The sequence below is a fragment of the Sphaerodactylus townsendi genome, linkage group LG01 (genome assembly GCF_021028975.2).
Source record: "Sphaerodactylus townsendi isolate TG3544 linkage group LG01, MPM_Stown_v2.3, whole genome shotgun sequence".
Lineage (NCBI taxonomy): Eukaryota > Metazoa > Chordata > Lepidosauria > Squamata > Sphaerodactylidae > Sphaerodactylus > Sphaerodactylus townsendi.
The window spans coordinates 151,767,439-151,794,181 of NC_059425.1; the positions used below are offsets into that span (position 1 = coordinate 151,767,439).

Consider the following 26,743-nt stretch of genomic DNA (forward strand, 5'->3'; position numbering starts at 1 on the left):
TATTCAGTGAGACAGTTCGTTTTGTGAAAAGCTGAATTTATTTTATTTTAGCTGTTTATTTAGAAGATTTATATCCAGACTTTCTGTCATACAGATGGCATATACAAGGCAGCTATATTTTGTTACAATGAAATGTCATATTTCTAGAGTTGCAAAAATTTGCTATAGAAAATGTGACATTAAAAAAGGTTGTCTGATTGTTCTGCACAAACAATGGTAAGGAAGAAGAAAGCTGCATTGCCTTTCTGCTATAGAAATTACCATCATATGAACAGCTCCAAATGAACAAAAGCAGCACTTTGATCCACTGGATACTGAACAGCTTAATGTAATTTATGATATAGTCTTGAGGTTTTATTTACCCTGTGGTAAAACTGTGTAGCATAACGTGAAACATTTTAATTCAGAATTTAGTAGGATAAGAGGGATAATATTTGTTTGTTTCAAAGCTCTAGGGTTTTACATTATTGTCATAAGCAGATCTCAGTGGTCTTTTAAGGGTAGAACTCTGCTTAACATTGCTCTATTAGTTTGAGTCATCATTAAGTCAAAAGTAGTTAAATAATGTTTCCAGACAGATAATGCAAATAGTAAAATTATACGTCTAATTTCCAAGTCTGCCCCCTGCCTGCAGATAGTTAGATCTGTAGATGGGGACAGACTGACCCCCCCAACAGGCTTTTCTGAAAACCCCAGGATCTGCAAAAAAAAATCTGAAAAGCTAAAAAAAATTAAAGCAACAGTATGGGAGGTTTGAACTCTGTTCAGGCACAAAGGATGCATTTACCTCAGGCTGCCCACAAAAGCATAGCCAGGGAACTGCCCTGGGCCCAGCAGCAGTCTTGGTAGCTCCTTGTGGGGACCTCAACACACCCACCCAGAGCAGTCCAGGTGAGCTGCTGAGAGGAGGAGAGAGTTGGAGAGGGGGAAAACCTCAGCATGCCTATTTGGACTGCTCCTGGTGAGCTTCTGGGAGGGAGAGTGGAAGGGATGTCCCCAGGTGCCATTTAGGCTCAGTACACCATTGAGTTGGGAGGTTGGAACGAGAGAAGGAAGATGTTGCCAGAAGGATGGAGAGGGAATATTGTGGAGCAGGACATACAGAAAAAAATGAGGTCCCCCCCAGCCAAGTTCCCTGTAGAACTATTTGTTGCTGGCAGGCCATGGCTTAAGGGCTGGCACTTTGCAACTGGGCCAGAGTTATCCCAGGTAGGAGGCTGCCAAGAGGAGGGAAGGAGGGAAAGTTCAAGACATGGGAACAGATAATGGTAGATGGTAATTAGTAGATGAGGAGAGAAGAAAGCAGGAAAAAGGGAGAAACTGTGAGGGTTTTCAGGGTAGGGAAACAGAAAATAGTGGGAGGAGGGGGAGAAAAGACCCTCAAACAAGTCTTTTCAGATGCCACATTTGTGATAATGAGAAGTTTAAGATTGTTATGCCTGCATCACAGGAATGTGAGCCTGAGCAAATGTTTACCAACAGAGATCACCACGTTAATGCCTCATTTAAAAAACAAACAAACAAATCCTGTCATGTATCTGAAGTTTTAAAAATTACATTAGCACTCTTGGTAAGTTTATTCCAATATAGACAAAATGCTTTCATTCCAGAAATAAAAGTCTCTGGAACTTCACATAGAAAAGTTGATTAATATTAGATTCTATAAACATAGTATAAATTAGATGCTGAGTTTAAAATGTAGAATCATATTTTGGGTTGGTTCTGGAATTACTGTTTTTCCACTGTCTTCATTTCTGCCAGTTTGATGTTAAAGAAAGGTATTGTTATGGGGGCATTCTGTACAAATATAGAAGAAAGTGTTGGCATACATTTGATTTCTTATATACTGAATGGGAGAGAACAGCTTATATTTTGAACCTTTTTTGAAATAATCACCTGGCTGAGGCAAGGACTGTGGAGATTTGTATGTTGAAATGTACTGTAATGACTGCAATTTTATCAGTTTTATGGGGGAAGCATTTCTTGGGGCCAGCAATTGGACATTTACAGGAACATCCCATTTGTGTTATATATATTTTCTGTTACAGTGCAATGACTTTTCAATATGAATTGATTTTCACATGTATTTCTATTCTTGTAAAGCTTGAGCTTTCAGCTAAATTAATTGCCTGTGATGCCTTTGGAAGAAGCAGTAAAGATTTATAGCTTTTATCTCTTGATTTTACATAGCCTGTTTGTCATCATGCTTTCTTCCTTTCCATACTACCTTATTTCACTTTCATATCTTTAAAATAAAATCAACCATATTTTACACCTAATCTCCCATCACCATTCAATTCTAATGCTATCACCTGTCATCTATAATCCACTAGGGCCTTTCTAATTCATTCTGTTCTGTGAAAACTTTCTGCCTCAGTACATTTTGACTGTTCTATATTATCTTCAAAAAGTGTTTTTCAAAGACTTCTCAAGAGGGATGTAAATGGTAGCTCTTTCCAACATCACTGTTGAAAGTAAAGAAATAGCAACAAAAAGTTGTGTGTATCTACCACTCTGTAATCTTTACAAAAATTATCTGTATTATATAGTTACATTGCATTTGGTTTGACTCAAAGAAACCATTACATTGTATGAGGGTGGGTCTACAATTTTCAGTTTTTAAATTACCTATATTTTAAGAATAGTAACCTGCAATGCTCTTACTCTAGTAGGAAAGTTTTCATCTTTTGATATTCTCTCAGGCTGATTCCGCACAGACCAAAAACAGTGGTGTGAAAACGGTGTGAAAACAGTATAAACCCTTTTACACTGTTTTAAACCCTTTTACACCCTTTTCACACTGTTTTCACATTGCTGTTTTTGGCCCATGCGGAACCAGCCTCAGTAACTTTGTAAACATTCTCAACAATGTCTTCACTATCTGTTTTATAATTTTGTTTTATAATTATTAGTAAACAAGCAGGTACACCCCCCCCCCGCAAGAACTTGTGGGACCATCACTTTCCCACTGTATCCTCTTTACATTTCCTGGTAGTCCTTGTAGCTTCTCCCTTTTTCCTGCTTCTTTTTCTTCTTCCCATCCACCAATCAGCTTTTCCTCCTTCTGTAGGATTTTTCCCTCCAATGTGAAATAATTTTTTTCCCATTCTCAGAATGTATTATAATTTTGTAATCAATTCTTTTTCTTAAATTGTATCAGTAGCTTGTTGATGATGATATTCATCTTCTAAAACTTTTTGTTTCTGTCTCTTGCAGTGAGTCAAGGTGGGGATGCAGTTGCATCTGACACATGCCCTGATCCAGGTGTTCCTGAAAATGGAAAAAGGACAGGTTTGGATTTTAGGTAAGAATTTTGTGTGGCTTTATATATGTAAAAAAGACACAGTAAACTTAAATTCATCAGTTCACATAAAATCTGTGGTCAGTTATGTGCACAATTAATGAAATAAGAACTGAATGTAATAACCAAGAACAGAGTAGGATCATACGGGCATTGAGACCCCTTAAACCTTGGCCATTATGACCAGTGCACACTGATACTTTGCCAGCTTTTCCATTTGATCATTGTTAATTAAAATAAACAGTAAGTCCATACATACAAAAGCTCCATATGTCCATGATGATATTTATTTATATTATTTATAGTCTGCCTTTTTCACATGGACTCAAGGCAAATTATTGATAGTGAGTCTATCATCAACAAAATGGAACATATATTCCATTATATGTATGTACTTATATCATATACCACACTTGTGGAGTTGTGCTTGTTCTAGTACTCTCTATAATATTGTATGCTGCAAACACAGTTTCTGTAAACCTTCTTACTGCGCATTAATACAAACACTAAGGAGGGGTTTGAAGGGGAGTATGAGACTACCACTGCACATGGCAATGCTGTTCTAGTTTCTCTACTTGCTGTCACCATAATATCGAATATATGTTGTCTGCTGGTGTATATATTGTAGTCAGTATATTTAATTATTAGTGGGTATTTTTAAAGAAAGTTAAACTTAACAGAAGAATATCAGTTTAATGGGTTATTGATAAGAAAGGTATACTAAAACTTAGAATGTAACAAATATAAATATTAATTTTATATTTCGATATAATGTTTTGCTACTTTTATCTGTCAATTTACTTTTATCTGTCAATTTACTTTTATCTGTCAATTTACTTTTATTTATTTTTATCTGTTGTTTGTTTTAATATAAAATCAGAAATTAAAAAGAGTATATTGTCCCTATGTCTTGATAATATTATGCAAGCTAATGAAGTCTCGGTTCACATCCAAAATCTGCTACGAACTATCAGTTCATGGGAGAAAGGACAGATGGAGTTAAATACCATCAGCCAGAGATGTGGACCAGGGTAAGGAAATATATGATGTAATGACATTTAGATAGGTCATAAGCTGCATTTGCTGGCGCCGACATCCTGAGTGGGGTGGGTGGGGCTGGAATTTTCCTGGAATTTCAACTAATCTGTAGAGTAATGAGATCAGTTTCTGTGAAAAAAATGGCAGCTTCAGAAGGCAGACTCTTTGATATACCACAGAATCTATGGATGATTCCGCATGGGCCAAAAACAGCAGTGTGAAAACGGTGTGAAAATGGCGTAAAAGGGTTTAAAATGGTGTAAAGGGGTTTATACTGTTTTCACACCGTTTTCACACCGCTGTTTTTGGCCCATGCGGAATCAGCCTAAGTGAAATCCCTCCCATAGATTCATCCCTCCCAAGTCACTGCTCTCAAATTTCCAGGAATTTCCCTGGGCAGACCTGGCCACCCCAGTTGTCTAATGTTAGAAGAGGGGAGTGGGATAATTCAACACAGGACAATAAGTTTAGTTCCACAGAATTAAAATTTCCCCATTCCTAGATTTGAGATAATTAAGGGACACATAGCAGAAAGTAAGCTGTTATAAATTTACATACTAGTTTAATCATAAAAAAGCAAATTGTCTTATTATGTGTTTTTAAAAGACAAAGTTAAAGGTTTTTTTCCCCTCAAACACTATAATGTGTGTAGAATTTGTTTTGACTATTCTAATTTCTGTAAATTTGGGAAAGCTGCAATTATTTAGATTTCCAGCCTGTATCCTACCAGTTTATTTTGCTGCAGTCACAATGGCTCAAAGGCAGATTTGACAGAGTTGCAACATTTTTAGTCACCCTGCTAAGCAGGAAAGAGAACAGGCTTTTTATCAAACTTGAGCTCTCTCTTCAAAAAGCTGAAAATCATTCCTCCCTGTAGCAGGAGGGGAGAAAAAAGGTAATTTAGAAAGACCAAAGGATTTCATGAGCTAGAAAAGAGAACAGTTTCACAGACAGGAACTCCACTGACCCTGGCAATTTCTCTTTCATGATGTGCATGCAGTATTGGGTCATAGGACAGGGGGAAATAATGAAACATATGTCTTATTCACTGATACTACAGCAGTAATGTGTCTGGAAAGCTAGTGACCTGCCACAAGAACTAAATTATTAGCTCTAAATACAAGTTTCAACAAGTACCCATTCACCAAGGAGGCTATTCAACGTATCTCTGCTTAATTCATTGCTTTATTCCTTGAAAAATTCTATTCACCCTTTTAAAACGTGACATTCAAGGCAACTTACACAAGTTGATGCAAAAACAATAACCAATGGAAAGGAAGGGGTACAGAAAGGAAATAAAATCTATAAAAATGTATTGGAGCCCTTGAAAGTTTTAATTTGGGTTATTTATGGCTGTATGGAATAGGAGGTAAATTTTAATATGCTGATATTGGTGTATTAAGGTTTTTTTTTAATTTTTATTTGTATTTTACTTTTGTCTGTTTTCATTTATCTATCCTAAGTCGTCTGTAGAATGATTGGTATAAATGCAGCAATTAATTAATTAAAATCAGATAACAAATAAAACAATTACAACAAACAAACAAACAAAATTCCAGGAACACTTCCTAACCTACTTCTAATTTTCTAGTCATAAAGACTATAGGCCCTCAAAACAAACAACATTAGTGCACAAAATCAGAAGTAGCAGCTTGAAACTGATATAAACTGCATAATAAGGATGCCAGGTGTAACGGACTTGCCCCATGCTGAAGGGCTGGTGTGAAGCAGGCCTGCTTAAAGAGGCCTGGGTGACAGGAAAAGTAAGGCAGCAGGCCCTAATTTAAATAAAAGCTAGGTGATTGGTCGATGGAAGGCACTGTTGCCCCTGGCCAATGTAAGGGGGCGCTAAAACGCTGCTAGGAAAACAGAAAGACAGAGAGAGCCTGTCAGACAGTTCTTTGTGGAGAGTTCTGAAGAGAACAGCTCGTGTTCAGTTGAGAGCAGAGTCTGTGGAGTGAAGTCTCTCAGCTCTGTCTTTGGTGAAAAGGAATTCTGGTCCAGTTCAGATAGCTGGCAGGATTCTAGTGACTCTCCTCAAGCGAAGGAAGCTTGTGAGAGGAAGGAAGGCACTGGCTTTTTGGTACAGAGCGAAGCGCCGGCCAGAGGTTTGTCAGTAGACACTGACCAGACCTAGGAGTCTGTCCTGCCCCTGTACAACACCAGTCTGGGAAAAGCCCATTCCAGAGGCAGTGAGGCCAGTTTGGGATTAGTGAGAGAGAGGGAGGTTTGTATGCCAAGAATCCTCACAGGGCATAAGACTGGGTGTGTGTGTATTCAAAGTGGGGTTGTGGATCAGAAAGGGACTAGTGTCTTCGTCTGTGAGGAAAAGCAAAGTGTATAAAAGCCAAGTCAAGTTTCTCCAAGAGAGACACCTGCGTGGTGTATGTGTGTGAAACCTAAATAGCAACTGCTGAAGCTCTGTAACTTTTTTGAAGTGAAAAACAACCTCTCTGGAAACCATCATCAAGCTGTTAAGTAATTCCTCTCTGAGCCAGTTTAAGAAGCCTCTCTTTTGTTTTCAAAATAAATTTCATTCGTTGTGTTCAAGTTACCCTCGTGCCAGCCTGCGTTTGTGTGTGAGAGGTTGAAGAGTGCCTGTCTGAGAGACTAGAATCCCAGCCAATTTTGAGTTCCCTCCAATTTTTTTGTATATGGGACTCTGAAGGACATTCCCCCTCAGACCAAGAGTGAATGTGAGGTGGGATCCTTTATATATTTGGCAGCCAGCATCAGTTTTTGGGATTCCTAGTTCCTTCCTTTTAATGGTGGCAGCAGAGTAAAAAAAAAAGATCCCTGAACACTAGCCTGGGATATTTTGGGTGGCCAGGGAAACCCCACTGGTCAGTTTAGTGGGAACCTTGATTGCAGGCCACCCATCCCATTACAATTGGTGGCTAGCGGTAGGATAATATCTCTCCCTCGCCTTAAATATAAGCGACCCCGTTACAATTGGCGGCAAGCGGCAGGATACATATAACAACTAAATCCAGTACCCAAAACGCAGAAGAAAGCCCACTTTTCTATGTAAGTTTGGTGAGAGGAAAACAGAACAAATTTTTCCTCTCACAATGGCACCACCCAAGGTAGCGGGTGAGGAAAAGGCTCAAGAAACAGGGGATGCTGTGGCAACCCATGAGGAAGAACCAATTAGAACACAGACAACCTCTCTAGAGTTAGAAAAGATGAAAATAGGATTGGAAATGAAAAAGATTGAAGCTGAAAGAGAAAAAGAAAATGCCAGAATAGCTTCAGAGAATGAGAAGGCTAGAATTGCGTTTGAGAGAGATATACAGCTGGCTAGGCTTCAGGCAGAAAGAGAGAGGAGGAGGAGGAGGAGGAGGAGGAGGAGTTTAGATTTATATCCCCCCTTTCTCTCCTGTAGGAGACTCAAAGGGGCTTACAATCTCCTTGCCCTTCCCCCCTCACAACAAACACCCTGTGAGGTAGGTGGGGCTGACAGAGCTCCGTAGAGCTGTGACTAGCCCAAGGTCACCCAGCTGGCATGTGTGAGAGTGTACAGGCTAATCTGAATTCCCCAGATAAGCCTCCACAGCTCAGGCGGCAGAGCTGGGAATCAATCCCAGTTCCTCCAGATTAGATACACGAGCTCTTAACCTCCTACGCCACTGTGACTAAACTGCTGGTCAGTGCCAACTATCAGGAGCATATTACCCTATTACATGTCCCTCTTCCTCCCCCTCATTGTTCTTTTTCATGGTGAATAGCTGCCCTGTTTTTTTCTTTTTGTTCCTTTCCTATATCACCCTTCTGTCCCATTGACCTTGACTAAAGAGAAGTTAATTTGAATTTCAGAAGATTCAAGTAATGCTGAAGGAAACAAAATGGGCTTTTGTTTTGTTTTGTTTTATTGCTAGTGAAGTTTGTTGGGAAATGGGTAATAGTGTTTAAATTGCTCATTTATTTCCCTAAAACAATACTTTAAATTTAATTTGAGGTTTGAAGGAAACAAAGAATACAGCTATTTGTTCATTTACCCATCCAAGGTGTTGTAAGAGCAAACTTAGTAATTTTTATGCCCTTCTCTGTGGATTTGATATCACAAGTAGTAAACTTCAGTAATTTAACAATACTATTGTAAGCAGAGTAATACCATTCTAGAACCATAGACTGAAATTGCACTATCCGTTTCTAATTTGTACAGAACTTCCTTTTACATTTTTTTTACAATGGACACTAGTCTTTATGCCTATCTTGTATCTATTACATATTTATCTCACCTTAGTCTTAGGAGATAAGGATAGCATATATAGTCCTCCCCTCTTTCATTTTGTCATCACAACAATCCTGTGAAATAGACTAGGTAGAGCAAGAGAGAGATTGGAGCTGAAGTTCATGATGATTAAACTCAGATCAACTCAACAGTTGTAGCCATCTGCGACAGACCCATCACACATTAGAATATCACCAAGGCAGAAGAATCACACGCTGACCAGGATTGTCAGATTTTTCCTGCCTTTTCTGCTCAGGGAAATGACAGTGTTTGGTAACAAGAAGCACTTTCCCTCAGCTCTGTTATTTTTAAAACTTCCATGATAAACTCCTCCTCAAGACACACCAAATAATAATACTGAGGCAGAGATAATTTAAACAGAATAAAATATTTTTTTAACAAGATAGGAGTTGGGAATGGGAGTTGAGTAACTTGGAGAAAGAAATGGATAAGGCAGAAGAAATATATATTTACAACAGAAATCTTTGGCAGAGGAGCAGTATTTGTTTTCAGGCACAGAGTTAAATAAGTTTGGTCAGTTCCAGTAAGCTTATACATTCCTTAGATAGTACAGTTACTTAGATATTTCTGTTGAGATGTTATAACTTAAGAATCAAACACACTGGATTCTATCAGGTTTAGTATATTAACTTCAGTACCCTCACTGAGCCCTCACAAATAGGCCCCTTCTGCACAGCACCGGGAGAGTGGGTTGCAGGCGGGATAAAGTAAGCCTCTCTCATACTGTCCCATTCATATGCTTCCATGCAGGCAGTGAACAGAGCCTGCAGAAGTAATGCGGGCTGCCATCGTGCCTTCGCACAGAAGTGTGTATTTTTAAAAAACTCACCTCCCATGCTACATAGCTATGCAGAGAGGACCTTTAAAAACTGGGAAGCAATTGCTTCCTGGGGCAGCGTTTGCTTGTGAGTGGCTGCAATCCATGTTACAACTAAAGAATCACAGATAGTGCGATTCTTGGAAAACTTGGGTTGGGGGGGAAACATGGAGTGAACTTGCATTAGGAGTAGGACCTGTGCAAAGTCCCCCACCCCAACACAGGTTTTATCTCATGGTTAGCCCGGGTTTATTGGCCCATGCAGAAAGGGCCATAGAAAATCCCAAAATAAACATAAAATACAATTTACAGGAAATTCAAAGCAAAACCCAATACAACAGACTAACTGGTCTTTGGGATTCTTCTCTCCCTGGAAGATCTATCTCTCTTTGATTATATATATGTGCCTCAGCCTAGACCCTCAAAAACCTAACCACCAGGTCTCCTAGTCTGTATATATCTGTTTTCCACCACAGCACACAGGGCTATCACACAGTAAGGCAACATAGAATCACAAACTGACTGCTACTACTTTCCTCAAGAGTTATTATGTTTTTTATAGCAAAGGCAAAATAGCTGTTCACTTCAGGAACTGCAAAAGTTCAAAAGCCTCTCAATTTTACACATGGAGATATCCTCCTCCTTCCTGATGTAATCAATACAACTCACCCAACCAGAGAGCTGGGTTGCCTCAGTCAAGCAGATGGCTTCCCTGTTCCCAGGCCTCTCGGCCTCTCTCTCTCTCTCTCTCTGTTTGTAAACAATAATTGCTGCAGAGAGAGCTGCACTTTTAAAAACATACATTTCTCTGCAGTCCATAACACCATCATATCACAGAAGCTGCCAAAGTATTAAAGTATTAAATGATTGCAGTGAACAGTAAACACAACTACTATGTACTAGAAAGAACTACTAGGAAAAATGCAATGCCAAGTATGGAATTTTTAAGACTTCTTCAGGCAATTTGAGATAATTCTTTATTCATTCCTGTTTCCTTTCCAAGATGTGGTTGAAATGAGGAATGAAAATAAGGAAATATAAATTCATGTTTTAAGTTTTTAAAAAATATGCAATGTGTGTACTGCTGTGGTTAAATGTTTTTACTATTCTGGGATTTTGTGGAAGATACTCTTAATCTTTTTTTAAAAAATAGCATTAATTATATGCAGCCAATGTGGCACAGAAATCTCTTGGCTCTTATTATTCCTTAAATACAAAAGATTTGTGCAACCCTCCAAGTTTTAAAGAATTGCCAGTGTTGTCATAATCTTGAATCCGTCTAGAAGAATGGCTGTCTTACTGCATTATACTATGTTTATGTCAAATAATGGCAACAACAGACTGTGGAATGGACTGAGATAATTATTTTGTAATTAGTTAAAATATTTAAATGATCAATTTGTTTTTGTTCCTTGAACCAAAGAATCCCATCTCATGTCTCCAGGGCTGCATCCACATATCATTATGAAACTGTTGTTCCATTATAGCAATAATTTGAAACTGGATAATCTTCTCCACACAGTAAAATCCACTTGTAAGTGATCATTATAGTGCAACAATAGTACAAAACTCTACAGTATGCGGATGTGAGCCATTTTGTTGGGTAGAACCTGAATATTCCGATGAATAAATGCAAAGTGTAAATCTGAAACGTTCGAAATTATATTCCCTCAGCCTCCCCAAAGTTACATAGCACTGGGACATTTTTTAAATAATTCTTTTGTCAAACCTATTTAAAATTAATTGGTTCAGATTAAGACATTTTTCTCATATGAAGAAGTCCAAATGGATCTTTTAATATCATAACTTACATTTAAGAAATAGTAGCCTTTGAGTGGTGCATAATGAGAAATTATTTTTCAGCCACTTGCATTATATATAGTCCAAACATTTCTGCTTAGGATAACTTCTCACCCCCCATTTTCTCAAATACAAATATCCTAAACTTCTAAAATAGTCACTTGAATGGTTTGAGAATGTTTTGTGACTTTGCTAGGTTCAGTCTTTGACTTTTATACCAAATGCAGAGCTTGTTTTGAAATTACTGCTGCCTTAGCAAATATTGTCTTTAAAAATGTGTTGGTAAGTTAGCTAGAAAACATTACTACCAGTGGAAACTGATCCATTGGGGCAAATGGAGCAGCAACTCACCAATGCAGGCTGCTCTCATCCTTCTCCTAACTGCTTCTGTACTGTTCTCATCAGACAATCCAACGGGTTGTAGACTGCCAGCTAAGTTTGGATGTATGTTGTGTGTCATCCATTTCCAATGTATCACCACCCTATGTATTAATAACCTCCAAAATGTCTTGTCATTAATAACTGTGCTCAGGTGTTAATAAAGGAAGGCATAGCTGCAATGGGGAGATGTGGGGACATTTGCCCAAGGTGGGCCCCCGTTGCATCACATGAGGGGCAGAAAATCACCCCCCACTTCATGCCCATGGCCCACCAGGCCGGCCGACAAGCCAATGCCTGCCCAGGTGGTGATCACATGTCACACCCAGGCCCAGCAGGGCATGGCTGGGACCTCTGCCGGGTTTGGCAGGGCACAAGCCTTGCTGCTCTGGGCCTGAGCGCAATGTTCGCACACTGACTGGCAAGGCCTTGGCCCATTGGCAGTGTGGCATGGCTGGGACCTCTACCGGGCCTGGTGGGGCAAGGGGGAAGGAGGAGGGATGTGTCCTTCTCCCTCATCCTGCCAGGACTGGCAGAGGCCCCAGCCATGCCATGCTGGACCTGGGTGTGCCGCCCCAGCCTCCTCCTTGGTGCGCTGGGCCAGCCTCGCTTGGTGCATTCCTCTCCAGGAGGAGTGGGGCTGGCCCGGCACACCAAGGAGGAAGCTGGAGTGGCACATCCCTGGGATGCGCTGAGAGAGGGACATGCTACCCCAGTCTCCTCCTTAGTGCACTGGGCCAGTCTCACTCTTTTTAGAGAGGGATGCACCAAGAGAGGGATGCGCCACCCCTGCCTCCTCCTTGGTGCGCCAGCCCAGCCCTTCTCCTCCTAGAGTGGGATGTGCTGAGAGAGGAATGTGCTGCCCCAGCTTCCTCCTTGGCATGCCACCTGGTGAATGACCCTCCCAGCCCCTCCATTTTTGTGGGGGATGGGGGGCATGGGAGCAGGGCAGAGGGCCCCTGGGGGGACAGAAAACCCAGAGTCTGTCCCAGGCTTAGTTTTCCCCAACTATGCCACTGATATTAGGGGGGGTTCTTATCTTACTGTGTTCAATTTTTCCTAGCATCTTTGTATTTTAAGCTAAATCTACCATTGTTTAAATCAACAATCTTTCTACACAAGCTGAAGCTTTTCTTCCCATTTGAACCCATACCAGTATATTAGTTCACTTGTGGCTTCTTCTGACTGGTCATGGATCCTTAATAATCTATTGACCAGAACTGTCCAACTTTCTTCCTTGCCCAAAATGTTGAGGACTGATAATGTAGGGAACATTTCAAATGGAAACAATATATGGCCATTAAAATCCCAATGAATTAGTCTTTTTAATGCCGCCATTGCCCCTGTTCATTTCAGAATCAGGCCAATACAATGGCATGAATTCAGGTTTGTTGGGGATTTTTAAGACACTTGCCTATTTCACTGAGGACATATTACCCTCCCCCTTAAATGCTGAAAGAGGCATCTGCTTCCTGATATACAATGATACGTGTCTCACAATGAAACCTGGCTGTTGTAGAATTAGACAAGAAGAATTTAAGGGGCTATGAGAAGTTGAAGGGTTATCAGGGCCCGATTAAGACCTTTAGGTGCCCAAAGCGCTGAAGTACCCCCATATACTGAATATGTACTTCAAAATAAAAACAATAGTAAACCATTATATATATAATATATATGTGTGTGTGTATGTATGTATGTATGTATGTATGTATGTATGTATGTATGTATGTATGTATGTATGTATTCTAATGAATATATACATATTCTAATGAATAAATATCATTATTTGTGTGAAACAAAACGCCTACCGTATTATTCCGTTGCCTTCTTGCCCTAAAGATACGTAGCATTTTAACTAACACCAATCAAAGATCCAAAATGTTTACTGTGGCATACTTATAACATTATTTGTACTACAAAAGTGTTCTCCTGCCTTTTTTAATTGCAAACTCTTTGATCATGTCCTCAAAATTAATCTGACGTACCAAATCTGCTTCAATGCTTAGCAGAGATAAGGAGTAAAAAACCCTCTATGGGGCCTCTTTACGTGAGGCCCTAAGCACATGCTTATTTTGCTTAATGGTTAATCCAGGTCTGGGTTATGGATATTAACTTCTTCAGTCATTTAGTTGTTGAACATAATATGTACTTGAGGGGAAAAATCTGGAAATTCTTCCTCTATCCAAAAGCAAACTTCCTTTCAGGTAGCAATCATGGAAGCACTTGCTTGAGGGTGAATCCTATTGAACATAACAGGATGCAACTGCTGATTAAACATGGCTTGCACATGCTGTAAATCATTTTGTTGCCAGAGATTCTGAACAGTGTTACCACTTGAGGAGAGATGTTGGGACTCTTTAAAAGTCTCATCTCTGAAAACTAGCAGCCTTTCATTTGCTTTGGGCTGGTTATATGTATTTAATTACCCAGTGGTAAAGGGATTCCTTTGACTTCTCCGTTAAGCCAAAGGCAACCTTGTTTTGCATTACATTAAAACACAGATTATAAATTCTTGAGCTGCCTTTCTGCCTAATATGTTGAGTAGTTGGTTTTTAGAAAGGGGAAGCATGTGTCAGAATTTCTCCTCCGTATTGGGTATGCATGTTATTGTAAACAGTTGCAAAAGGAGAGATTGCATTAGGCTTCCACTAGAGTTGTGCATTCTGAAATTCCTGAACCAAAAATATACACAGAAATTGTTGTTTCTGATTGTTACAATTATTTGAGGAATGGTTACACAAATCTGGGAATCCTACGCATTGCAAGAAACACCGCCCCCTAAAAAGTGTGCGGTGTTTGTTTTTGTTTTCTCTGAAATTCCCAGGTCAATTGGCTCTGGAAAGGTGGCTCCTGACTGGAGCAAGCCAGGCACATGATAGCAGAGCTGTGGGATTGGCTGACTCCTCTTTCCCTCCCTCTTTTGTGGGCGAGGTACCCCTTTTCAATGGTTCATTGAATTGAATGCCTTCATTCAATTTGCTTGAAACGGGGGGGGGGGGGGGCTTTAATGAAGGATTGGTGGCTCTCCTGCAATTTTGATGTCACTTGTTTGAAAAATGGTCAATCCATCCCCTTTCCCCTAATCCCCTAGTGCTAATAATGGCAGAGTTTCAGTTCTGACTGGTTCTTTTTTCTTCCTTCTCCCCCTTCATTCTTTGTGGGGGCAGAGTCCTTGTTTCCCTCTGCAGGTAGGATGGTTGGGCATATTTTATCCTGATTCCCCTCTAGTTATCAAGGTTGGGAACTGGGAACAGTGGAACCACATTCTAGCCAATTTATCAAAGGCAAAATCTTAAGACTCAACACGTGTGGGAACTGGACAAGCTTATTGGCCAATAAACCCCCACCATTCCATCTCACTCTGACCCACTTTGGTTGTATGGCTAATAACAGGATTACGTAGTTAATTGACAGCACCAGCCATGAATCTAATTGGTCACCGGAGCTCAGGCCAACTCCTTTTAGAAATAGTCTAAATATCTTTAATTATATCTTGTGTTGTTTTTTCTTCAGGTGGCTTCAATCTAATTGTAGTGCCTAGGCCTATGTGGCTACATCTACCAGGTTAACTGTTTTGTGAAACACTTTCTTGACTTTAATCCCAGAATGGCTAGAAGCTTGCCCCTTGGCTTCTAGCTGTTTTGGTAGTGAAAGGAGCTTGTTGTAGCAACCGAGACTGAGGTGTGAGGACATACCCCGGGGTTTTGCAATTTTGTATGGTGCTGTCCCATTCTGAGAATCCCTTGGACTAGGACTTTTTGACAGGTAGTCTCATTGCTCATGTAGCAAGTCAGGACTCTTAACTAGCCAGAAAGAGCAGATTTCTCAGTGATGATTTAGACATTGACAGTTCTTGCACACATACATACATGTGTGCATGAAGAACTGCATTGCCCATACTAGTATGACTAGGGCTATTTTACATTACTTAATAATGAAAATACACACATTTGTAATGCATTGGTCTGTATTTGTGTTATGTGAATTATATAGCAGTTGCAGTAACACCTCTGGATCATATGAAAAGCCCAGTACTAAACAGGAGAAGCCTATGCTAAGGCTTTTTTCTCATCCCATCATTAACCTAGTTTTCTGAGAGCTCCTCCTGTGTGCCTGGGCTTCTCGTTTTACTTACGCCACAGCATGAGAAGGGGCGTGCTACCCCCACATCACCACGATAAGCCACCTTACACAGATTGAACCTCAGGGATGATCAGACCCTGGTTGTAGCATTTCAGAGGCAGTGAGATTTCCCCCCCCAAAAAGTGACGTAAGGAGAGATAGACAGCAGTCACAGTGAATATAAATCAAAGCTTGATTACGTCACACGGACATTGAAGTATCCTCTCCTATGGTTCCATTTATACAAGCATATACATACTGGTGAGTAAAATATATCCAGATGTGCTTTTGAGGACAGAAAGCCTATTGATCAAAAAAGGACTCTGCCCAGTCTTCCTGCCCCTTGGCCCTTTAAAGCTATATGTCTCATCATTTCTTGACCTAACTCCCCCATTCTCTGGGAGTTGGAAGGGATCTGGTCACTGGATGTCCAGCCTTCCCATTGATTGCTGTTGGCAAAACAAATCAAACAAAACCTCACAGTAAAAAAAACTGATTTCCTTAGCCTTGTATCCTTCTTGGGAACACTTGGGTGACGGTCTTGCTTTGGTTGTTAATGAGAGAGAACTGGTCTGCAAGTTAGCTCAATCTCCTTTGCCCTTGAATCTGTGATAAGAACAAACAATGAATTCATAGTGAAATGAAGGTTGAAAATTCACTAGTTAAAAGGCTTGCATGGACATCTTTTGAAAGGCACCTACTTACTTGAGTCCATCATAGGGTCTAAACAATACATTCCATTACTTAAATTTCTGTAGAACTCTGGAAGATGGAAAGGGAAGAAATAGACCCAGCGCAACTTTCAATTTTGTTCTTCAAACAAGATCCCAGACCGAGAGATGCAATGCAAATTGATTGTCTGTATTTTAATATAACAACAAAAATGTTTCTAGCTGCTTACATATTGCAAATGTGTAAGTATTGCAAATACATCGTTTGGTTTCAAAGAGTTTATTATTGATCTGTGAAGAAGGAAAACAATCTGCTTTGTGAATGGAAACTAATGATCAGGATCACAGCATCATATGCAACAGCAAACTAACTATCTGAAGAAACAGAAGTGTGTGTGAGCACATGCCTGCATACCATTAATACAGATCTGTAAACCATCAGTGCAGGTCTTTTTGCCTTTAAATGGAAAATATTCACAATAATGCTAGGATCCAAAATACCATGTACTGTATGTTTTGAAACTGGGTCATTATTAGAATTCCATATTAGCTTTCCAGAAGAACATCTCCAACATACAATATCAGTATTCAGTAAGGTGGAAGTATCTATGGAAATAATGCATGCTGAATGCTATTTTATGGGTGGGAGTCACATACAAACTTGCAATTAAAATCAGTGTCGTTCTGTCACTCAGCATTTCATCTCTTGAACTGTCAGTTATTACTTCTAAGTAGTGATCAAAACTCATTTTTTGTCTTTTGGGTTCCTTTATGTATTGCTGAGAAAATTATGCTCATTCTAGTGTTTCAGTGGCTATTTTAAAAAGCCACCTTATACATAAACAAACAAACAAAAATGCTGTAGTAGTTTGGTAGTATAGGCATGTTTGTGTTTTCTCTGTTCCCAAGAATAAAGTAGCATTCTTTATTTTACATGTTTAAGTGAAATGTTCTCTGGAGTTCATGACGAAGACAATGATTTGTTTTCATAAATTCAAGTTAAGACCCTAGAAAAAGCTATTGCTCTTGTCATGAGAATAATGACTATGGCTAGTAGGTCGAATTGCAATACATGAGCAGACGCATTATTCAAAAGCTCTCCAAGTCTGGAGAAAGATATTTATTGAATCAGATTGATGGAAAAGGGGGAGAGTTTGTTTTAAAGTCAGTCTGACCACTGCTGATTCAGTTGACAAGTTAGTTAGAATAGTTTTGTAGTTTTAAATATAATGATGGCCTCCACTAGGGCATTTCAATGTTTTTGTGAGTGATTTTAGCAGTTTCCCTATAAAATTAAAGTAAGAATATTGGGAGGTGTTGTGATCTCCATCATCTTGTGGGGCATTACCAGCCACTGTTGCCCCCTTTTTACTTACACTGCCACCACCTTGAGTAAATTCACCCCTCCCACTCTCTCCATGGGTTGCCTGAGGCAAACTCCACAGGGTTACCTCTGTAGCATGTCAAGGAGTCATGGCAGGTGAGTGAGGATTTGTAATTAAATTTAAATCTTATGAATCACTGGAAGCTAAACTGCTGCTCAAGTGTTCCCATTTCATGTAACCTATCTCAAGTAACATAGTTTGATATGTAGTCTTAGCATTATTGATTCTTTGCAACTTCCTAGGTCAGTAATTCCCAATGTAGGAGATATGGGTACCACAATGATTGCCAGAGTTTTTTCTTGGAACTAATTTGCTTTCCCCCTCAAATCAGAGCCCCTGGCTTTCCTGTACTTTAATGGAATTGAAAGTGTTTCAGAAGACCCCAGGGGACATTTGAAGGTAGCTGTCTCCATGGTAGTAGCTTGCTTGGCTTACACCCATCTGATATTACATGGAGCTTCCCAGTGTTTTGTAGGCAGCCATTTTATGATTGATCTCACAACATGGTAGCCATTTTTGTTTTGATGCTGACTACCTTTTTCTCATTTCCAAGGGTGCATATAGGTTCAACAAGGTTGAGAATCTGTTTTAGGGGATGGACTACAGACATATGCTGCAGCAACTTCGCTGAACCTAAGCGCATCTGGGACTTTTCATTACCTAAGTGGAAGAGGGCAAGAAAATGCAGTGACTGGAATATAAATATAACAGTTTTTTTTCTTTATGGTTTCTTAGGTTCAATTGAAAATACTCGGGGCTTCGGCATAGGCCTCTGGCAGACATAGACTGCAGAGACCATAAATATTAACCTATCTGTCTTTGACTTTTAGGAAACAAATCTGGTTGTTTTATCAATCTGGAGGTCTTCAACAATGGTCTCCAAGACTTATAATACAGAATTGCCAAATGTACGAATTGGTGACTCCTCACAAGAGCTGAAGCCATAGTCTCTGTGATTTCTACAGCTTAAGCTAATAAAAATATATATTTGATGTTCTTGTTTGTTGGAAGGTATTGGCAGTTATCAAATTGTAGGGATTATGTGTACAACTTTCTTCGGCTTATTCAAGAGGCATCTTCATGTAATCTCTGGTAGAGAGTACATCAAACAGATTTCCTTGAGAAGACCTCTACCAGTAGTCTAGTTTCCCCAATTTTTTTTTCTAGCAATGGCTAGCTAAAAGCTAAATTTGGAATACTTTCTATAATTTTGGTCAGTATATCTCAAACAAGTTACAAAAAATGTGTAGAGAAAGCCAATTAAAAGAATAAATCTTGAACTTCAAGAAAGGACTGTTTAGTGGGTTATAAGTAGCCAAATTATTCTATAGAATAAACCATAAAGAAAAGGTCCTTTAGTACTTTTCATTGACAACAATGAAAACATCATCAGTTTAGTAATCCTTATTAATATTACTAATCAACACAGTTGTTGATTCTGATCCAAAATTAAAGGAAATATAATACATTCCAATTTCTTAGTAACAGAATCAACTAATACTGTAGGAGATGCAATTACCTAGTTGAGTTCTAGCTGTCTCCAGGCAAACATACTAGTAGGACACGCTAGTTCACCCCATTATATCATTTTCCATACAACAAATATGTGTTCATCCCCCTACTTTTATTAGAAACAAAACCCCAGCAAATAATTAATGGTAGTTAAGAAAAAAGTGGAAAATATAAGTAACCCAAATACCTTGAAACAAAAATCCAGTTAGCTGTTCTTGGTATTAAATTTATATGAAAACATGTGTTCACAACAATTTAATAGTACCATCACCAACAAATTGGATTTTTGTTTCAAGCAATTTTTGTGGCACATATCAAATACAGTCGAATTTCAGGCATACTGCTCTGAAAAATAACATTTGCTCATCTCTGTTCTTCAATAGTTAACTTTCACAGCATGATACTAAAACAGTTTTTTCTAATTACTACTTATCAATAAAACCATGAAGAAACAATTGTTCTGCATTTCAGTTCCTTGGTTTATTGTGTGAAAGGCCGCTGAGAAAGCCTTGCTTCCTTGGGCATTGTCATCCTAGAGAGAGGGAGTCTTCAGGTATTGTCCATATTGAACCTTTAACAGTACTGTTGACTGATGCTGTCAATGAACACCTGGTACTCTTATTTTTTATTAGCCTTCTAGACAATAATTCATAGTAATCAATTTCAGACTCTTCAGGGGAGCATTAGGGATCACCTACTGATTTGTAAATTACTATACTTAAGGACACTGAAGAACATAAGGCTTTGAAACAATGAGGGGATGCACATTGCTTCTATTTGATTTTCAGTTCTAATTGCAAGTTCTTCTATTACTGAAACCACAAGGCTCTGTCTATTTCTAGTCCGTTATATTACCACCTAGTGGTGCATAACTTAATGTGTCAGCTGCATCCATTCCTGGGCCAGTTAGATCTACCCACAGTGCTCTAAGCCTGCATCACATCTAAACTGGATTATTGTACCTGGGGTATCCTTGAAGAATGTTCGGAAACTGCTGCTAGGGCAGAAGAAGAAGAAGAGGAGTTTGGATTGATATCCCCCCCCCCATTTCTCTCCTGTAGGAGACTCAGAGGGGCTTACAATCTCCTTGCCCTTCCCCCCTCCCAACAAACACCCTGTGGGGCTGAGAAGCTGTGACTAGCCCAAGGTCACCCAGCTGGCGTGTGTGGGAGTGTACAGGCTAATCTGAATTCCCCAGATAAGCCTCCACAGCTCAGGCGGCAGAGCTGGGAATCAAACCCGGTTCCTCCAGATAAGATACACGAGCTCTTAACCTCCTACGCCACTGTGACTAAACTGCTGGTCAGTGCCAACTATCAGGAGCATATGACCTCATTACAGCAATTACACTAGCTACCAGTCTGATCCCAAGTGTTGACAATCCTACCTTCAATCATATTTCACTTTCAAAATGTTTTGTCATATTACCATTATATTATCAGGACTTTTCCATTGAGCATGGGGTAGCACTATTTTGAATATAGTCTCAGATCATTTAATCAGTATGTTGTGGAATGAAAATAGGATTATACATTTGTGTGTTCTTTTCTATTTGGGTTATCATTGATTTTGGGGTTTAGAAAGATGTTATTTTCATTACCAAGATAGTGCTATCAGCAGGCAAGTTTTTGTCTCTATTTTCCCAGTACAAACTGTATTTGTATATAATACTTGATTATGGAATGATTTTGGCATCTCAGGAATAATCCTTGTTTTGCATTATAAATTAAATATGTAACTTCATAAAACTTTATCTGAAACATTTCCTTATTGTTTTATTCTTTCCCCAGGGTTGGTGCTAGTGTACAGTTTAGTTGTGATGACAATTATGTGCTACAGGGTACAAAAAGCATCACTTGTCAAAAGGTGACTGATACTTTGGCTGCCTGGAGTGACCACAGGCCAATTTGTCGTGGTGAGTATTGTCCATTGGAGTACTTCCTAAGTTTTACACCTAAGAAATTGAAATAGAAACTGAATAGAATCCACAGACTAAAGCAATAGCTTTTTCCAGTCTTGTTCCTCATTTGGGCCCCTTCCGAACATGCAGAACAGTGCACTTTCAATCCACTTTCACAATTGTTTGCAAGTGGATTTTGCTATTTCCCACAGTAAAATCCAGCTGCAAAGTGCATTCAAGGTGGATTGAAAGTGCATTATTCTGCATGTGTGGAAGGGGCCGCCAAGTCGGTGTGGAGTAGTGGGCAAAATGGCCTTATGCCTCTGTTTCAGGTGGTGTAAGACAGAGGGCTGTACTGGGGGCATTTCTGGCTCAAAAGCCCAGTAGAAGCTGACTGAAGTTGGAACCACCCCCAGTAATGCGCCCAGTCCTCCCCTAGCTATGCCAGTGTCCAGCTTTAGGCCAGCAAGGCTCTTCAGGTGGCAGCCTTTTTCAGGCTGGGCATCATGGAGCCTCCCCTTTTGCCCTCCCGCTGTTTGTCCTCCCAACTTACACTGGTGGGGTTTGCAAACATGAGGGTGTGGCTCCATGCCAGTTCCAGGAGCTACTTCACACCTCCCCAACCCCAGGATTGGGCTGTTAGTATAATTAAAAACACAGTATTTCTTATTATTTCAACAGTAACATACAAACATTATACTTCTTTAGAAGGTGAATAGCTGCAATTTTTAAACCCAGGTGACAAATGCTTAACTACTTAATTCATACATTTATAGGAAACATAGGCCAGTTACCCACTGGTGCAGAGGTGCACAGTGGGACAGGAAGTGCGTCGGGGCAAGAAATCCTGTCCTGCTGCACATCCTGTTTGCAGCATGCTGAGAGAGGAGATGTGTCAGGGCAAGATTTCTTGTTCCAACATATTTTCTCTTGCCCCACATGTGTAAGAGCACTTTTGGCACAACTTTTCATTCCAGAGCAGGGCAAACCTGGGAAATGCTGACAGTCGGCTTTCCAGTGGCTAATGATTCAGATAAGTCTTGGGTTCTTTAAATAGTAATCTCTATTCTCTCGAAATCAGTAAATTTGGCTGCATGGTGTTCATATAATCTGTCTGTATGAATTTTGAAAAAAAATAAAACTATTATCAATAGTAATTTGATTAAGTAAATTAGAATGCTTGAGTATATCCATTTTCATCACAATTATTCACATTTTAAATTCTTTGTGCTTTCAGCAAATTACATTATGGGTTCATATTTAAATCCATCACAGCTAACCATCAGTGCCATGACAAAAGATCATTCAAAAGCATCCTTGAATATTGTTACCTGTTTCTCACTGTTAAATTTCTGCAGCAGAAAAAACCCAAAAAACAAATCCCTCAATGAAGATTATTAAGAATGTGAGTTCCACTGTGATCAGAGTTACTCTGGTGCAAGTCTGCCAGTTTTAGTTGGTTTACATTGCATAGGATTGTAAGGTGTCTCCTAGTTCAAAGGACAAAGAATTGCTTAATTGCAGTGTGGGGGGGGGTTTTTTGTTCCATCACATCTTGCTAAGTAGACTGTTTGCAAGCTTCTGAAATATACAACACTCTCTTTGAATAACAACACAAGATTTGTCATCTTAATAATCTAACCTTAGCAGCTTTTTGTTTCAATTTTTGTACACAATCTACTAAAATGTGCATGACCAACATCTTGCTTTTTTCACAGTGCTCTCTCTGCAGCTATCTTAACACATTTTTTTCCACTCAGTGTGTGGAAGATAGCTATACTTTGGTTTCCCTCTTATTTTAATTAGGAAAAAAGTTGTCTAGATATTTCAGATACACAATGGGGAGCATACAGCTGCCAAAGAACAGAACAGAATCAAACTAAACAAATGTTCCACAAAATGGCAGGACACTGCTGTGTGGCAATGTGGATGTGTAGCTTCATTATTGCGGTTCAGTGTTTTAAAAATACTGTGAGTTTGCTTTCATATTTGACTTACACATCAGGGAAGATACACAAACTAGTGCTAACATATGTAAGGGAGTTGTCACTAATTCTGTCACACTGCTTAAAAACAGTGTGCCAGATGCAGCAGCAAGGGATATACTTTATATACTCTAGAACAGTGATAACAAATGTGGCATGCCACAACATTTCAGATGACACACCAGTGTTCAACAGAACCCAACAACAGTCATTCTCCCTGTTTGAGTGATGTTGTAATTATTTGATATTTCTTTTTGTAATACATAGCACCAGACATAACTGGACTGTATTTTTTTTTTTAAATGAATATGTAAAGAATTGTTTCTCATTTGTTCGGAGTGAAGGGGAACACGCTAGCAGAGTTTTTCACATTTTCCACATTTTTTGACATACCAAGCCCAAAAGTTCTTCACTGCTCTGGAAGATCCATCGCTCTTACAGAGAGTGCAGAGTATATCTATTGCTACTGAACCAATTATATTGAATGTTATCTATTGTATACTGCACATCAGGAGATCTAAAAATGTAGGGTCATTGCAAGAAAAGTGCATCTGCAATATGAGTCATGTTGTACAGCAGTTAAAAAACACATACAGATTGGAGGGGAGAGCAATCATTGCATGGGGAGAAAGTCCTAACTATTTCCAGAACAGGGAAGTTTGCAAACTGTGTTACAGTTCCCAATAGGGCACACAGGCACTAATGAGAGTTTTGTCATTAAGTTCAGTAATAAGTGGAATGTATACATGTTAGGTAATTATACATTCAGTTAAAGTGGTAGGCAATTTTCCTCTTTTTTATTTTATTAAATTGATATCCCACCCTTCCCGAGCAAAGTCAGGCTCAAATATTACAATATTAATTTTCATAAAACTAATACTAAAATCTAAACTCAAAACCCCCAATAGATGGTGAATAAACAGCACACTCCAATCCTATAGCATATATCTTTCCACCTCAACACAGCCCCTTTGCCAAGAACTGTCCAAGCATGGGGAGAAAAAAGAAAGAGGGGGAAGATGCCCAGTTTGATTTGTGTGTTGGTTGTTCATGATTGGGAGGCTGGCAAAATGGAATCAGTCAAACGGGTGGCCTCAACCAAAAACCTGGTGGAACATCTCCATCTTGTAGGCCCTGTGGAAGTGTTCGAGGTTCTGCAGGACCCTGGTATCAGCCAACAGGGCGTAAATAGTCTCATTCTAAATGTTTTTTGCAATTTTTCTGTGAAATATTTATCTGTGAAATATTTTTTGGTGTCTCAAACAATTTATTTTGCCATTTTATGCTTATAGCTAGAACATGTGGTTCCAACCTACGTGGACCAAGTGGAATTATTACGTCTCCTAATTACCCTGTTCAGTATGAAGACAATGCACATTGTGTATGGGTTATCACGACACTAGATCCAGAAAAGGTATGTTTCTTGTCTTTTGTCTGTTGCCAGATAATTGCACAAAGTTACCTTTAAATAAGGAATGAACATCCATAAAAACCCTCAAAAACAAAATGAAATACAAGAACACCAGACTACTCTGATGCAGATTCATTTTCTAATTGTGTTTACATGAATTATGTACAGTACAGTAAGTGGCACTGGAATAGTAGTAACATTTTGAAAGGCTTGTGCAATATTTATTGGAATATGGTATGTTAAGAAAAAAAGTACAGAGAAATAGCATTTTCTTATCCTTTGCTTTATATACTGCTACATTTCCATTTGTTAACATGAACAATTCTGGCTAATGCTAAAATTACTGGTAATTAAGAAATTTGAACATATAGGTTGTCCATCTGTTATTATATGGGTTGAATTTCAGATTGTCCAAGGTAACTATTTTTTCCCTGGTTTTAACAAACTTATACCACAAAGTATTTCACTTCTTTAATGTGAAAAATATTCTATTTTCAAGTTTATATCTAAGAGGAGATGTGTTTTGACATCATGGCTTTACAGCGAGAATTTTAAAATGTGTAACTCCTACCACTGCAATATTGCGTTACTTTTTTTTAAAAAAAGAATTCCTGTAATCTCTAAATGCTAATGAAGCAAGGGTAATGCAATTTTAGAAAATGAAATTTTCTTTGGTATTGAAATTTTAGTGTGTTATATTAAGAGGTAACAAAATTGTAACAAGGCTGCAAGAGTTTCGTATGAAATGTGATATCACAGTTATGTGTTCATTTTTCCAGTTCATCCTTATTCAGTAGCTATTTTTTCCATTTATTTTCCTCGACTCTCACATATCTTCAGTATTTCCTGAACCAGGCCTGCCTTTAACCCTGCCATAACATTGGGACCCACTGAATTGTAACATGTGACAGGAACTAACTTGACATCAGAGTTGTGCGACAAGAGAGGTTCCTACCTGTGATAAAAAGGAATTCTCTCCGCTATCAAGTGACCTAACCTCACTGATCTACTGTTCCTTTTAATTTGCATGTAAAGAGATGCAGTCATGTGTGAAATCCTTGTGGTATCCTATGCACTAAGTACAGGTCTTTCTAAAAAGCAACAACAAAATGGTTGCTCTGTAAGATCAAGCAGAATGGATGTTCAATTTGTATGACTTCTAATTTAGTATAAATTAATGCAACTCCCATTTTATGTAATGTCATTTTGATCTTTGCAAACCCTTGTCACTCATGTCACCCAGCACTCTACTTTCTTAGTACAAAGCAAGATATGCAATACCTTTCTTGATATGAAAAAGAGAATGTAAAACTAGCCCTTGCTATATTGTATATATAGCAGATTGAACAAAATGGATAAAAATAATGCAATAATAATTCATCACTGGGACTTCAGTGCAGTCCTGCATGGGACTGTGCAGGCAGGCCGAGGAGAACTGACCAGAAAGCTTCTAGAAGCTTCAGAGTTCTTAAACTGTTTCCCCCACTCTCTGCTGGAGCTGAGAGTGGGCTGGGTTCTGGTTCAAATGGTCACGTGAGAGTTGGTGGGGAGAACACTACTCCCTCAGTTCTTGCTCCTTCCATGTATGCTTCCACAGAAGATCCCTGATGAACAGTAGTTACAGGTAAGTGCAAATTTGTTTTTATATCTGATGTAACGATATATAAACTAAGTCACTTTACACTTAACTGATCATTAACTTTTTCATGCCATCATTTTACATTTCAGTAGGTTTTTCAGCAGATTTTTTTCTCCAATATTTTTGTATGAGGAAGCACTTGATTTTCAGGATTATGAAAGTTTCCTTTCGTTATACCAATGCTGAAATACCATCAGCCTCAGACTGGTTGAGTTCACCTCCACAAATCTATTTTGCAGACTAAATAGACTAGACTTTCTTAATCAGAAATGAGGTACTTTGAATCCTCCAAGATGAACTCATCACCCTGCTACCAAGTCTAGGGGCCTGGTTTGAACTGAGTGGAGGCCATATTTTCTTATAACTTCAAAAAAGCAATTCTTCAACTGTCACCGTGACAACAGAATCTGGTGTCTTCTTGAGGTCTTGTGAAAATTATCACTGGATAAAAGAGACAATTTGAGGTTTTCCATATCTCAATTATATCTGGTCATTGACTGTAAATAAAGTCTTCTTCTTCTTCCATATC

At 39.1% G+C, this 26,743-nt stretch overlaps 1 protein-coding gene across 1 annotated transcript in view; it reads left to right on the plus strand.

The window, feature by feature from the left end:
- CSMD1 (CUB and Sushi multiple domains 1) overlaps positions 1 to 26,743 on the plus strand; it is a 1,361,167-nt gene that overhangs the window by 913,870 nt on the left and 420,554 nt on the right. Inside the window, exons 8-10 of the mRNA XM_048497567.1 lie at positions 3,217 to 3,304; positions 21,070 to 21,194; positions 24,457 to 24,578. Coding sequence (XP_048353524.1) covers positions 3,217 to 3,304; positions 21,070 to 21,194; positions 24,457 to 24,578 — 335 coding nt within the window. The remainder of the gene's footprint in view (positions 1 to 3,216; positions 3,305 to 21,069; positions 21,195 to 24,456; positions 24,579 to 26,743) is intronic.